Here is a 15,066-nt window from a genome sequence, read left to right on the forward strand (position 1 = left end):
TCCACAAGATGGTCCATGAGAAGCAAGAGGACTATAAAGCAGTAGTAAGATTCATTTGGTCTCAGCATGACTGGGGAATATACTCCATAGTAGGAGTATACTCTTCTATTAGGAAATACAGTTCTGTTTGCACCTGTGATGTGGTAAGAATGAGAGTTGGTAGTCTTCATCCTTAGGCTGTGAATCTAAGTATAAGCAATTCTTAAACTTAGTATTGCAGGTGTGAGTTTACAATCTGTGCATTGTCTAGTTAAGGCTACCTGCCAGCCTTGTTTGTTTCTCTGAAGCCTTGTTAGACAAAAATCTATTGGGTGCTTAATATAAGACACTTCTGTTTGACACTGATGTCACTTCAATTGCTCAAAGCAAAGTTTTTGGAATTACCTGACTTTGCAGGGCTAGTTGTACAGAATACATTGTCTCAGTCCTTAAAGCTAATTACTTACAACTTTTGATTAAGGTAACTATTTAGTGCACTTCAGACTGACTGTTCATTCTTGTCTTTTTCAACAGACTTTGTCTGTTTCAACTTATGCACTGGTATTGCATGGCTCTAGCAGAACTTTTTGCTTTCTGTAGTACTTGTAATAGCATGTCAATGTATGGCTTCTTCCAGGCATCAGCATCGCTGTCTCAAGAGACTGAGAAGTATGCTTCCCAGCCACTGTATCAGACAAGTCCTCATATTTCTGAGCCACTGATACCTAAGAAGATTGAAATAGCCCAGGTGAGCTATTGCAGGCAGTTGAGAAATGTTATTGAAAAGGGTAGTAGGAGTCAAATATGTGTAGATTATGATTTATTTTGATTTCTGATTTGTGGAGTACATCAGTATTCTAATAAATTAATGTTTCATTTTGCCACTCTGCACAGATGAGTTTTAGCATTGGTTAGTACTTTAGAAAACTCAGCACTGTTTCTAACCTGAACTATAATTAAGTTGGGAGAGAGACACAAACCTGAGTTCCTTTGGAAAGGATAAGTTATTTTTAATTCCAACCAGAAAATCATCTTCCAGCAAACTGAATGGATAGCATCCCATGTTTCCTTAGTGGTGGATAAAAGTACCTAAGCCTCTTTATTGTGAAATTCATACAATGAGTGGTATGTATAGTAGCTCATGGGCACATTTCACTTCATCAGCAGAGAGTGCAATAGAAATACTGATTGCTGAGGATGCACAGCAAGATTTGAAATTGTAAGCAAAAGCTATTTTGTAGCTTTACTATGTCCAAATGTCATCCTGTAGAAACTGCTGACTTCTGTCAGTCTAGGCTTTAGAACAATTTAACTGCTTCTGTTACTGCCTGATAACTATCAAGTGACCTCTCGTTACATTTATATTCTTTCCCTCAGGCAACTGTTCCTCTCCCAAGTGAGCCTCAGTCACCATTGCCAACTTCAAGCACCTCCATAACACCAGTACCACAAGGGCAAAGCTTTCAGTCTCCTCCAGCAAGTAGCAGTTCTGTCACAATAACAGCAGCTCCCTTTCAAGCTATGCAGACTGTAAGTATGTGTACTCATGATTGAGAAGCATGCTCAAACTTAATCCTAACACAGGGGAAGCTGGCTTCTCCTTGATGTAATAAGGAACTTGATAGATTATTTTGATGCTTTCATGTTAAAAATCTAGATGAGAACTCTTTCCTCAATGGCTGGAGTATCTTAGTATCCTTAAGGAACTAAGAGGTCAGATATTAAATTGACCAATTTCTACCTACTTGCTGAGGTAGAGTTGATTGTATTTGCACTGTTCTTATGTGTGGATGTCAATGACTGTGGAGGAGAGAGATGGAATCCTTATTGGTACCATGAAGCTTTCTGAAGCTTAAGTCTGCCATGCTATTTTTTAAGCTGTTTGCATTAGCAGGATAAAACTCAGTCCACTGGAATCATGGAGAACATGTCCTTCATAAAGATCAAACTGTCCCCCCTATCCATCCCTAATGAGATACCTGGAGTAGTCTACAGATTGAGCAGTGCTTGTTGCAAATGTATAAAAACAGCATCCCTCATTACTGATGTCACAAACAGTGCTAACACTGCTACTGTCCAGCAATTTGGGATGTAAGTCCTTTGAGGACACAGAGGAAGGGTCTCTACTTAGGAATTAATGCTTCCTTCTCTGTACTTAGACTTGTCTATTTCTCTGATCCCTTTTTCAGAAGATGGTAAAAACTTTGTTAACATTCTTCTGAAAAAGCAAGTTTAGGAATTGATTACCTGAGACTTTCCAAAGGCATTTTCCATTCCAACAAATGTAGCTGTGCACCCATGCAGTTCTATAACTTGTTGGACAGTTATGGTGGGGGGAGGTTAGAAGTAGCTAATAGCTTTTCAAAGCACAAGAACTTTAGGTGCAACTAAAACACCTTACATCGTGGTTTGTTCTTTAGTAAATCGCTACCATGATGTTTCTTTCTTGGCTTGCTGTATTAGTAGAAATGATTCCAGTAGAACCTTGCCTAGATGTACAGAATGTTAATGTAATTATACCAGAAGTAGTGGTGGGAAGGTTGTTCTAAACTCAGTCTATTAACATTGAGCTACTATGTAATTATATTATTCATGGAAGTTTAAAAAAGCAAAACCAAACCAACAGCATGCTATGATTGGAGAACCAAAGTCTTGGGGGAGTGGTCCTGTAAGATAAGTGTCTGTTACAAAACAAATATGGAGTCTTGGTCTTTGCTGTTCTAATTATATCTGAGCCTAAGATCTGTGTTCAGAATGCTTTTTAGTGCAAAATGTTACCATTGCATGTTCACTTAAATTAATGCTGTGGTGTTTTGAGATATTAAGTATGCAAGACTTCTTAGCACTTTTGGTTCACAACATTGCTGGGACTTCAATGCCTCTTGCAGTGGTGGTACTCTTGAACTTGACAGTGCATTCTTCCTATCATTGCTTCCACTGTCATTAACAAGGAAATAGCTATTGGATTTCAGTAGATAGCCAGGATTCAGATACTTCCTTAGCAAAGTGATGCAGTAATGAGACAGTGAAAAAGCCTCAGTTGATTATATACCCTTAAACATCTGAACACCCTGTTGCTGCCATTGGGCTCATGGGGCTTAAAGGCATATGATGTGGTGCAACTCCATTAGAATTCCACTTGAGACCCTCACTGATAAGAGGCTGCTTGCTACAAGTGGTCTAGGATGTGAGTGTTGACAGCATGGCTGTATGACATCCTTGATTTTCTTTTAGAAAGAAAATTACTACAGCAGTAGCAGAACCACTTGCAGAACCACTCTAGTGGATATGTTTAGGGCAACTGGAATTCTTGACTGGATTTGATAGTTTGTTGTTTAGCCTTTTAGCATGGCTGGAAAATAACTTGGAGTTCAACTGGAAGGGAAAACAAATCACTGAAATGGTCTATGCTGCTTTTGTCTTTGTGCTGCCAGAGTTCCACGCACATCTGAAGATCCCATTATTGTAACATTTCAACTGGAAGCAAACTAGCTAATTCTATGGTAACTGCTGCTGAAATAAGGTAGTTGAGTTCAGTCAAGCTGCTACTTCTGGCTAATTGCCAAGCATGCAAGACTGCATTCAGCAAGCTTACTGTGAATTCAAAGGATGATCAGCAACACCGTGGTCTCAGTTATTTCTATGAAATGATTGGTGCTCTAGGAACTGATGAAGGCACTGTGATTTAAGCTACAGCTAGCATAGCAGGATGGTGGCATTAGGCAGACACTTCAGCTGGTGGTGTTAAGCGTGCACTTGAACTGTTACAGGTATTTAAAGTGAATGCTCCTCTGCCTCCACGTAAAGACCAGGAAGTTAAAGAGGATTCTTCATATTCAACGGGATATAACCAGAGTTTCTCTACAGCAAGTACACAGACTCCTCCTCAGAGCCAGTTGCAATCTTCTCATGTTGCAGAACAAACCTCTCTTTCACAGGAATCTCTTTCTTCAGGTGAGAACTGTACTTGTCTGTGTTTCAAGCAGTCGTTAAAATTCCTTAGGTTATAAAAGCTCCTTGGGTAAAACTACTTCAGATATATATTTATTTGTTAATGTACTGCGAGTATATTCAGTTTAAGTCAGTGGAATTCTTAACCACTGAAGTTCTAATGTAGCAACTGTTAACATCAGGGTTATATGAGTGGTAATTTAGTTGATAGTACTTCTGGTAAGTAGAGTCCTGAGCAGTCTTTATTAAACAAAACTGATTTGCTTGACATTCAGATGCTGATACCAGGTGAATATATGGAGCTGATGCTAAGGATTTGCAATGAATTGAGGCACTAAATTTGCCTGGATCAGTTTCCAGGCTGAGAGATGACAAGTAGGAATCTGAATTTAAAGTTATTTAATCAGTGACTCAAGGTCACTGAGTATTGTCTGCTAGAGGACTGTTGTAGGGATTGTTTGAGGCTGATATTGTGTGAAGTCAGTGAGACATTCTAAGGTTAAGAACTCCAAAGAACAGTAAGTACAGCAGCTAGGAAAAACGTTATTTAGCTTGAATGCTCCTTGTCATCACAGACTACAGGTGGTGATCTGTTGCTGTCTGCACAGCTTTCTGGTGAAACACCATATTTGATTATTATGTGCAATGGCTCTGCAGGAGCCTCAGAAAGATTAGACATCCTCTACTTGGACCCATTTTAATCTGTTTTTGGATTGATTTATAGCGTAGACTTATGGAACCTGTGGAACCCATTCATAGTTGCATGATCTGTATTTAAGGCTAACCACTTAACCATCTTGTGAGTGAAAAGTATTCTTCAATACAATACCTGTTGCTTGAGATGGAACTGCTTAATACCACATGTAAGAGTGTCTCAAGAGACAGAACCCAGCTGCAGTTGCAGCTCTCTACAGTTGACTTATTGCTATCTAGATGAGATTGTTTCATCATACTAAAGGATGTCAACACTGAGGTGTGATCTAGTTAATCATAGAACACTGAGGACTTTCTGCCAGTAGAGCAGTGTAGGCTCTAAGTGAAAATTTGCAGTTGAGTGTAGTTTTTATTCTAATGTGGTTATTTTCCTGATGCTGCTAGCAAACTTCAACAGGGCAGAACTGATGTTCTTGAATACTTGAGGCTTACACTGACAGCCTGGGCTAAGTCTACAATATGCTTCATAACAGGGATTATACTCTACATAACAAATGGAAGGAACTTCCTTATTTAGAATAAGGACAAGAGCAGGATACACTGAGCAGCTTAATCTGGTGAACTTCCTAATGCTGCATTTGCTTCTACATGTGTTAAGCTATTGCAGCTAAGTTTTTCCACCCATGTCTTTTGTTTTAAGGAGTGAATTATCAACCTGATGGAGCTGTTTCTGTTAGCAATGGTAGCCTTGCCTTTTATCCAGCACAGACAAATGTTATTCCCAGACCCCCTCAGCCTTACCTTAACAGTCGTGGGTCTGTCAGAGGATCTGCTAGAGGTGGAAGGTCTCTGACCAATTCATATCGTTCCCCTGGTGGATACAAAGGTATGTCTTTGTTTACTACTTCCTTAAAGATCTTCTGTTACATACTAGAACGTTGTTTTAATGCATAGTATTTAATTAGGTTCTATGTGAAACATTGCAGTATTTTAAGAACCACGTGCAGAAAGTAAGGTCTTCCTGTAGAATGAATTTGCTTAAATTCTGGGGCTTTTTGTAGTCCCTGTACTTTGGCTGTCATGTGAACTGGTAGAGAGCAGTATTATAGTTGAATTATGAAAGTGTTCAACAATTAGTAAATTACCATCTACTCTTCTAAACTTCTTCCCTCCCTTGCTTCTTTTTCTCCTGGCCTCTGTCACTTGCTAACATCTTGGGCAGGTATTTTCTTTTCAGATGATACTGGTACTACTTGTTCAACACTGCTGGCTTTTTATCTTGCAAGCAGAAACTGGGATAAGGGAAGCGGTTCCAGTAATGGAGAACGCCTCTGGATTAATAAAAAAACAAAGGATTTTAGGAGAAGGATTGTTTGGTCTATACAGCGCTGCTGCTTGCTGGAGTGTCATGATTAGTTTCTGCTTACTTATCAAAGTTTCTGGTAGCAGCAGCCTCTTAACTTTGAAGTGGAAGCATGCTTAGTCTGAAATACAGGTTGTTTCAGTTAATGGACTGAGACTTCTTCCCAACTTGTAGGAGCTTGTTTAAAAAAAAAGTAAAAATAGTAGTCTGAACTTGCCAGCAGTGAAGGTTTATTTGGAAGTGTGTAGTGCTAAATTGCTTGCAGGTCCCCTTTGTTGTTTAAGGTCCTCTTTGTTGTTTAGTCTGATAGCTAAAGAGGCTAAATATAATTGTAGTAAAATGTCATAGCTGTGCATTTCTAACAGCAAAATGAGTGTGCTCATGTTTAGAGTCATGATGCTCTGATTTCTGAAACAAGGAATGGAGGTGTAACTGCATGATTTGATACATGTGCTAATTGCTTAAAGGGAGTTCTAGTTGTTTACAATGCGAGTCCAGAAAACTAAATGGCTAATAATGAGTAATCACTCTTTGAGCAGGTTTTGATGCTTACAGAGGGTCACCTTCAATAACTAATGGCACCTATGGCCAGCTGCAGTTCCCTGCTAGAGATTATGCTGGAATGCCGTATTCTCAGAGAGTAAGTATTGAGTTTGTTTTCATTAGCCTTCTTGAGAACTACAAAGCAGTCTTCTAATATTGTAACTTTTCAGTGTCCTAATAGGTAAACAATTCCTTACAAGCTAGAGGTCAGTTTTGTTTTCTAGACAAACTCTTTTGGGACAATAAAAAGCAGTTGAAATAAGAAGAAAGCTCATATTTGGGGCTGGTGGATTGTAGTCAGAATTGGGTCTCTGAAATGCAATCAGATAGTGAGTAAGAAATGTCAGAAAGCCCATCTTGCATGATTTTCAAATTAGTACTCAGTACCTCTGTAATGTGTATGATTTCTTGAATAGCTTGACATAAAATGAGGCTAAGCAAACTTCACATTTGCTTGTGGCTAGAACAGTTCATTAAAAACACATTTGGATTGTGACTGGGGACTAGATGTCCTTGTTCTTGAATGTATTTCTGGGGTAGCAGGAAATCCTGGTAGGAACCAGCCATTGTGATCTTGACACTTGGATACTTTGATTTGAATGAGGGCTGGTATCTCAAATGTTGATGCACTTGAAGGCATGCAGTAAATCATAACCAAGCCTGACAGACTTCATGTTCTGTAGTAGTGGTAGAACATAGGTGGATTAGGGGAGATCGGTTAGTTTGAGGATATTCTGTTGTTAAGCTCCAGGTGATGCAGGAAAAAAGGAAGCTTCACTATTCAGAAAAGTGTAAAGGATGAAACTCGTCAAGTATCTCCAGTAGGTTTAAGTATTTCTTTATCAGTAGTTTTTGACTTGTTCAAGGTGAGTAGATGGTCTTAAGGGGTAAATTTCTGCTCTTGAAACATGTTTCCAATGAAGCATGTTTCAGGTATGCTAGCATGCTTTAGAGACAAGTGATCCTTAAGCTTTCTCTAAGGGTGGGAGGCAAGGAGGAAAATGCCTGGATTTGAGGAGGTGTGGTATGTTGTAACTGCTGTGAGTGTTTTGTAGAGAGTTCTGCAGTTCTCAGTTTCCTGCTGTGCCATGCTTCCTGTTCATTACTTCGGAACTGAAGCTGCTGAACTGTAAAAATAAGGGGGGAGAAGTAGAAGGATGCAAATCTATTAATATCTAAACTATTGGTTTGTTGTACTACTGACTTTCAGAAGTGGGAAGAGGTGCTTAAGGTCTTAATTTGACACTCAGCATCATACTGCAGAAGTCTTTTCTTGGTGTTACAAGACATCTAGGTTACTACTGTTGGGGTGGCTAAAGGAACAACTGCCTTCTAGAAGTCAGTAGGCTGTCTTTTGAAGACACCTGATTAGTTTTGAAGGGGAAGTTCATTGAATGAATGCATGTCTGCATAAGGTCTTCATTATGTCTCAGGTCGTCTCATTTAAACAAGTTTTGCCATGCCTGTTTCTATCAGCCTTTGAGTGCTCTTATCTTTCTGCAGAAGTACTTGAACTTGGAGAGACATCTTTTGTTATATATACTATCTCAGTAAAATGTGAAATGTATCTGACCAGATTATGCTGATCCCTAGGTGGAAAATTAATTGTTGCCTGTTGGGAGGGGGCTTACATCATTTACATCATATACAACATTCACTGTCTGCATGAAGCTCACTTCTCTAATAAACATGTCCAAGTCTATGCAAATGTGTGCTCTTACTGAGTCAGTTTCCTGTGGAGTGTTAAAGTAAGCTTAATCCTTGGTGGTTCAAATTATGATGAAGGCAACTGAATTAAACACTTCAGGTTAAGCTGTGAACTTCCAGGTTGTGTCTGCAGTGTTTTTTCTTTAAAAAAAAAAAAATCCTGTTTAGAGGTGGGGAAAGTTGTGTATTCAGCTTTGGAATGAAATTTCTTCTATACTGACCTAGAATAGGCTTGAGACTTAAGGTGAAGTACAACAAAGCTTTTTAACTTAAGTAAATACGTAAGTAAATTTTCTATAAATAAGGTTGTTAATTGACAGTGATGGAGTTCAGAATCAAAATGTACAGTTCAGAGCCTGAATTACTTGTATGTTGTGCAGTTATTTCATAGCTCCATTTGTTTTCAGATTTGGTCATCATTATCTTCTGTTTTCTTTAGGATGTTAATTACCAGCAGTGCTATAAACGAGGTGGGATAACTAGTGGTCCACGAGCAAATTCAAGAGGTAAGGCCAATATCAGATTCCCAGGGATGTATCTGCTTGCTGAAGTGGAATGTTAGTGTAAACAGTGAGTGTACTGTCACTGCTAGCAGACAGATACAGCTTGGTATAAATTAGCCAAGTTAAATGGAAGAGTGCTACTCTTAAGCAGTCAACATTGCGTAGCAACAGGCTTAGTTCTACCATTCTCAATTTTCCTATGTCAGAGTTCTGATATGGTGATACCTTTTTGAACTTCATTCATAAAATTGACTAAAATACATGCAGAATGGTACTGCTGTTACATCTGGCATCTTCTCTTAGTTGTGTGGTGTCTCTTCTTTGAGCTGTCAGATCCCAGAAACTTTGTAAGAGTGCTTTTCTACAGAAAATAGTTGTTTTGTAAGTACAGCTTTCGACTTTGTACTCCAGCATGGAACTGGTGAAGAAATTCATGCTTGGATATACAAAGCTTGTGTTGTATAGAACGCATTTTGAAGAGCTGTGAGATGATTTCATCTCGTATATAGAACTTTCCTTCTGGATTTATTGTTATAGGTAAAAAGTGAGTAGAATCTTCACTGTAAATTACTGCTTAGAAGAAAAAGGGGAAATCTTTCATACAATAGCAACTGTTTCAGGATAAAGTATTTTGTCTCAGCCTGAGGAGGGACTCAAAATTCTGATTTGGGGAAAAATCAAAATGTGATGGTGATGAGGGAAGTTGACAGATTTACCTGTTAGTATTAAGTGAAGTTGCTTACCTTACTGTTATCAGATATGTGAAGGTATTCATTTCCTCCAGAAGCAACAATGGCTTAACTTGATAGCAGCTGTTCTAAATTTGTTCTATCAATTCTTTCATTCCAGACTGAAACTAGGTACTGTTAACTCAGATGTTTGAACAGATAAGCATTATTTTGGTCAGTAGGATGCAGAAAGCTGAAAAGCAATCCTAGTTTTTGTAATATTTTAACATGACAAGTAGATATGGCTTGACATGTCAAGAATACCTCTCCAGAAGAACAGTATTGAGGTAGCGTTAGGTGCAGCTTCAGGCCTTCAAGGTGTCTGAATAATTACATGTCTTTTAGTGATTCTGCAGAGTTCTTCCAGAACTTGCTTTGTATTTCCACTCAGTCAGCACATACTGTTTTATGATGAGGTATGGTAATTTTTAGCTGTGCAAATGCTACAGCTAAAAAGTTATTGCAAGCCACTGCCTCTCCTACTTAAAAGTGTGAGAAGTCATTGTTCATAGCTAAATTATGGTCCTTCTTGCTGAATGCAAGTGTGAGGAATGTGAAACAACTTCAAAGTTCTGTTCTCACTGGGGCCCTTTGACAAATTCTTACAGCTGAGGCAAATGTGTTACAAAACGGATTTTCTGCTTAAGAACATGCTTGCAGGTTTAAGGTACCCTTCTGTTATAATACTTATTTATCATTGCTAATGATCTTTAACAGCAGGGTGGAGTGATTCTTCTCAGGTGAGCAGTCCAGAACGAGACAATGAAACCTTTAACAGTGGAGACTCTGGGCAGGGAGACTCTCGCAGCATCACACCTGTTGATATGCCAGTGACAAGCCAAGCTGCCACTATACTACCAGTGCACGTCTACCCCCTCCCACAGCAGATGAGAGTTGCCTTCTCTGCAGCTAGAACATCAAACCTGGCCCCTGGAACTCTAGACCAGCCAATTGTGTTTGATCTATTGCTGAACAACCTTGGAGAAACATTTGACATCCAGCTTGGTAGATTCAATTGCCCAGTGAATGGTACTTATGTCTTTATCTTCCACATGCTGAAGCTGGCTGTAAATGTTCCCCTGTATGTGAACCTCATGAAGAATGAAGAGGTCCTAGTGTCAGCATATGCAAATGATGGGGCTCCTGATCATGAAACAGCCAGTAACCATGCAGTCCTGCAGCTGTTCCAGGGAGATCAGATCTGGTTGCGTCTGCATCGGGGAGCCATTTATGGAAGTAGCTGGAAATACTCTACTTTTTCGGGATACCTCCTTTATCAGGACTAAAATACAGTGCAATGTTTACAAAAAAGCTGCTCCAAACACCTTGGTGGAGGGGGGGATGGGACTAGCTTTGCACTTACTACTGACTTTATAGAAGATGTGGTTCCATTACTGGGGGAAATGATGGTCCTGTTGTGCAAGGTGAAATCATGGAGTTGGGGTACTGAATCAGCACTAATTTGGCACTTTATCAGTTGTGATGTAGCCTTGCTAGTAAAGCTGTGAATGTATATTGTTTGCACTTACCCTAAACTGTATTAATGTCCAGCTTACTACACTATTGATTGCCTCAAGTATGGGCTATTCACAATGCCTTGTTGTGCCTCAATAAAACAAGTTAATATGCATTTTAGTATTAATCTTGCTAGTGGTCTTTATCTTTAAAATATCAGGATAGTTATTCCTTGTGAACTGTACATACATGTTCACACTCCATATAGAACTTGTCTTTGGGTTTCAGTAATTCAGGGGGTAAATTAGTTTAAATGGGATTACTTGGTTATTTGGTTCTTCGTTGCTTCCTTGATTGATGTGAATTCAAGATTTAGTTGCATAGCTACTTCTGATTTCTTGACCTTTCTGTTAAAATTGAAATGAAACTCTACATGGTTTACTTGGACTACTTAAAATGCATGTTCTGTCAGCATGCAGTTTTGTTACACAACTGCTTTGCTGAAGTAGCAGCTAGCTGAAATTCTTAAACCTCAAAACAGTTGCTGAAGGACTTGCTCACACTTATGCTGCGTTCATTCAGATGTGATATATCCTAAGCTACAGGTGACCCTTATGAAGTCCAAACCTGCACAACTTCCCCCTCACATGAGTTTAACTTACATTAAGCTGCTTTTCTTCCTTTCAGAACACTGCTGAGAAAGCTGGTGTTTGTAGTTGAAGCCTGCTCTTTGCATCCTAAATCAAACCTGTATACAAGTGCTAGGAGGCATTTATTAAACATTTCTTACAGCTAAAGGAGGTGTATGAAGTCTCCAGCAATCTCGTGGCCTGGAAACTGGAAAGCAATGGAAGTTCTTATCCAAGCTTCATGTCAAATACTAGAAAGCATTTTTTATGTTTCAAATGAAAGTCTGAACTTGTAAGAGCTAAAAATCTACAATTTTCTTTCTACTTTTAGGAGCTTCTGTACTCCCAGCAGTAGGTGTAATTAGTATTCCAGTGAGAGAGATAGTGGAAGAGACTGGTACATCTAAGGATGAATCCAAAGTGTTCTAAAAGCTTCACAGCTTCATTTACAAGTAAAAACTGATAATGGAGTAGAAGTCAGACCTGGTATAACACTGCTGTTTCTTAGTAACTGGCTTCAAAATGTCTTTCCTTCTGCTGCCCCATGGATTCCAAAATGAGTCATCTGGCATGACTCCACAAAGTTACTGTCATGAAGACCTTGATTTTACTCTAAGTCTAGATTTTTTTTCATACATCTACTTACATGGTAATAATAGTCTTGATTTAACTTCTGTGGTAAGTTCTAAAAAGTTTGGGGTAAAGCTTCAGGAACCTGGGTATGACAAATGTCAACCCATACCTATTAAGTAGTAAATGTATTTTATATTTTTAAGTGTACATGCTCTGGCTTTATTGAATGTGATCAGTGAAGGAACAGAGGCAAGAGCATGTAAGATATTTAGTTTCTTTAACCCTTGCCTTTGTTAATTCTCCTTCCTATAATTATGAGAATTTAGCTGATAAATTGAAGTGCTAGGATAAATTTCTGTTTGCAGCAGTAGGCAACTGCAGCCAAACTCAGACTTCACTGCTTTTGTAATAAATCTTGCAGCTCTGAATTTTTAGACATCTTGAGCACTGTTGAGTGCCTTGTTTTTCATGCTATCTTACTAGGGGATTAGGAAATTAACCCTACTGTGCACACAGAAGGGTATCCCTTGCATTACAGTTGCCTTAGGACCAGGTCTTTATTTGGCACATAGCTTGTCATACTGGGCTTTACTGTATGTACTTACACTATGGATTTCTCACTTTTTTTAAGAACACGATCCCAATACTTAAAAGCTTTGCCTTTGGCAACCTCAGACATAGTCACTGTGACTATATACAGTGTATGCTGTTTTCTAATACTCCAGCTGAATTGGTCCGGACAACTGGTTGATTAAGGTGATCACTTGTTTGACTCTAACCTTACCAGCAGACTGAGCAAAGCTTTTACCTGTCTCTTGCATATGTTTAAGATCTGAAGTAAACATCTCAGCTTCAAAGCTGGTTGTCTATTTGTACACATAGAAGTTTTAAGTTTGTAACTAAAAGTGTACAGAGTCATAACGAGAAGTGCTAAAACATGAAATCTATTGATTACACTGTGGCTTGATAGTAAATGTAAGACACAATGAACGGCTATACAACACCTCATAGTTTTGGAAGCTTTATCAGCTCAAACTGCAATAATATCTACAGTACTAATTGCTTTAAATGTCTATTTCTTCTTCTGTTGAAGGAACTTTGTTCAAGTTCTCTTCCCGTATGATAATTTGAAAATTTTTATCTTATAGTTTCTTGTAGGAGATTTTTCTGTACTAACTCCGTTTTTCACTGTTCCTGGTCAGAGCAGTGAATAAAACTCTACAATTGAATGGTATTGTCATAGAGCTCAGTTTAGACAAGATGTCACTTACAGGGCTAGTAATGAACTTAAGTGCTAGAAGACTATAGTAAACAAAACCAAAAACCAACAACCCACCAAAGCTGCAAAGGACCAAGCAAACCAATACTGTCTTCTAGGCTAACAGCTGTTAAATTCCAAAGCCACTGAGAGAAAGCTGTTACTCCAGTCTTTGAAGACCTAGTAAGTAACACATCTTCATCTAGTTCCACATGATGCAGCAGCATTAAGAGATGTGTACCTCAAGCTTCATTTATTTTTCCAGGCTGCTTGTTTTGAGAAGTTCTCAGTACTTCAGAAGACTTCATTACATTATTTACAAACTGACATGGTTTTATTTCACCTGAGTGTCTCTGTGCTGAAGATATTCACCTTAATCTGAGAGCAGAAATTACAACTGATACAAAGATCACAACAATGCTCATTGATACAGCAAATTCTCAACTGCAGAGCACAGTACTTCAGCGTACCATTAGCTGAGCTGGTGTCTAAATCAGCTCTAATTTTGTGGTGTGGTGCTGTGCACGGCCATCTGCAACATGGCTCGTCTTCCGCATTGCTGTTTCCATTGGTGGAACGCACCACTCCCTGTGCTCACATCCACTGCTGGGTCTCCAGAAACATTTGAGTGGATGCTGTTTTTCCTTCCCCATGAAGGAATCTGGTGAACGTCCATTTGCTTCATATGCTCTTCCATGTCACGCACCATTTTGTCAGTCTGCCGTCTCGGCAGCTGACTCTGCTGCTGTCACACATCAACAAATGTCATGGAACACTGGTGGGAAGGTTCAGCCTCTGCTGCCATACCACTGATGGCTGGCTCTGAGGCTGCAGGCCATCAGAGTAAAATAGGAGGCATAGCTTTCACTGGGTGTGGTACGCACTTTGTGTAAAAGCTTTCTAATCCTGATTTTCTTTCTCCATAGTCGTTCGGAGAGTTGCTTGCATAACTGCATGAAGTAACGTGCTTTAAATACGTGAGGATGATGATAAGGTCTCATTAAAGCATACAAATGGAGATGGTGGTTCTTCTGCTAACTTCCTATTCTTGTCTTTCTTACGCAAATCTGATACCACCTAAATTCCACCTGCTTATCTTTTGCAGTTTCCTAAACTATACTATTCGAGACAGATGAGGCACGGACATTAGATTTTAGTCCAGACCGAGTGAATTTCCACAGTTCCTTTTGGTAGCTCAGCGAAATGCTGGAACTATTAGGCAAAAGAGAGCCACGTGAAGCTCCCCAGGCAGCAACCCGACCTGAGGGGACGCGGCTGCGGGCCGGGCGCGCTGCTGGCCGTACCGCAACATGGCCGCCTCCACAGCCGGTTGCCGTCCGTACAGCATGGCGGCCTCCGCGCCGAGCCAGAAGGAGGCGCCGCGGCCGTAAAGCGGCGCCCGCTTCCCGATACCCAGCTGTCGCAAACCGGTGAATGGCTCTGGAGAGGGACCGGGGGGTGGGGGACACGAGCTCGCGGTCGCGGCGCGGGGGGGCGGCGGCGGCGGCGGCGGATCCGCTCCTTCCTCCTACCCCCGGCGGAGCGCGGCCTGCCGGTCGGGGGTCCACACCGTGCCGAGATGGACCCCAACAGGATCATCCAGGCGCTGAAGGGCACTATCGACCCCAAGCTGCGCATCGCAGCCGAGAATGAGCTCAATCAGGTGAGGGGGGCGGACGCGGCCGGCGGGCGGCCAGCGGTAGGCCCGCCCCGCCCGGCCGCA

The 15,066-nt window shown here is 40.3% G+C and overlaps 2 protein-coding genes across 5 annotated transcripts in view; both read left to right on the plus strand.

Annotated features, from left to right (window-relative positions):
• Positions 1-11,063, plus strand: part of CAPRIN2 (caprin family member 2) — a 31,766-nt gene extending 20,703 nt beyond the window's left edge. For all 3 annotated transcript variants that reach the window (XM_048934313.1, XM_048934314.1, XM_048934312.1), the window contains 7 exons: positions 617-727; positions 1,357-1,509; positions 3,750-3,933; positions 5,285-5,470; positions 6,487-6,587; positions 8,637-8,703; positions 10,146-11,063. In XM_048934313.1, the coding sequence (XP_048790270.1) occupies positions 617-727; positions 1,357-1,509; positions 3,750-3,933; positions 5,285-5,470; positions 6,487-6,587; positions 8,637-8,703; positions 10,146-10,714 (1,371 nt within the window). In that variant the 3' untranslated portion in view covers positions 10,715-11,063. The remainder of the gene's footprint in view (positions 1-616; positions 728-1,356; positions 1,510-3,749; positions 3,934-5,284; positions 5,471-6,486; positions 6,588-8,636; positions 8,704-10,145) is intronic.
• A 3,691-nt stretch (positions 11,064-14,754) lies between these two features.
• The window catches only part of IPO8 (importin 8), a 41,836-nt gene continuing 41,524 nt past the window's right edge, over positions 14,755-15,066 (plus strand). The window contains exon 1 of one of the 2 annotated variants that reach the window (XM_048934317.1): positions 14,755-14,773. Coding sequence is in view for 1 of the 2 variants with exons in the window: in XM_048934316.1 (XP_048790273.1) it covers positions 14,923-15,006 (84 nt within the window). In the remaining variant the exon portion in view is untranslated. The other variant, XM_048934316.1, reaches the window with a different exon arrangement.

The sequence above is a fragment of the Lagopus muta genome, chromosome 1, assembly GCF_023343835.1.
Source record: "Lagopus muta isolate bLagMut1 chromosome 1, bLagMut1 primary, whole genome shotgun sequence".
Classification (NCBI taxonomy): domain Eukaryota; kingdom Metazoa; phylum Chordata; class Aves; order Galliformes; family Phasianidae; genus Lagopus; species Lagopus muta.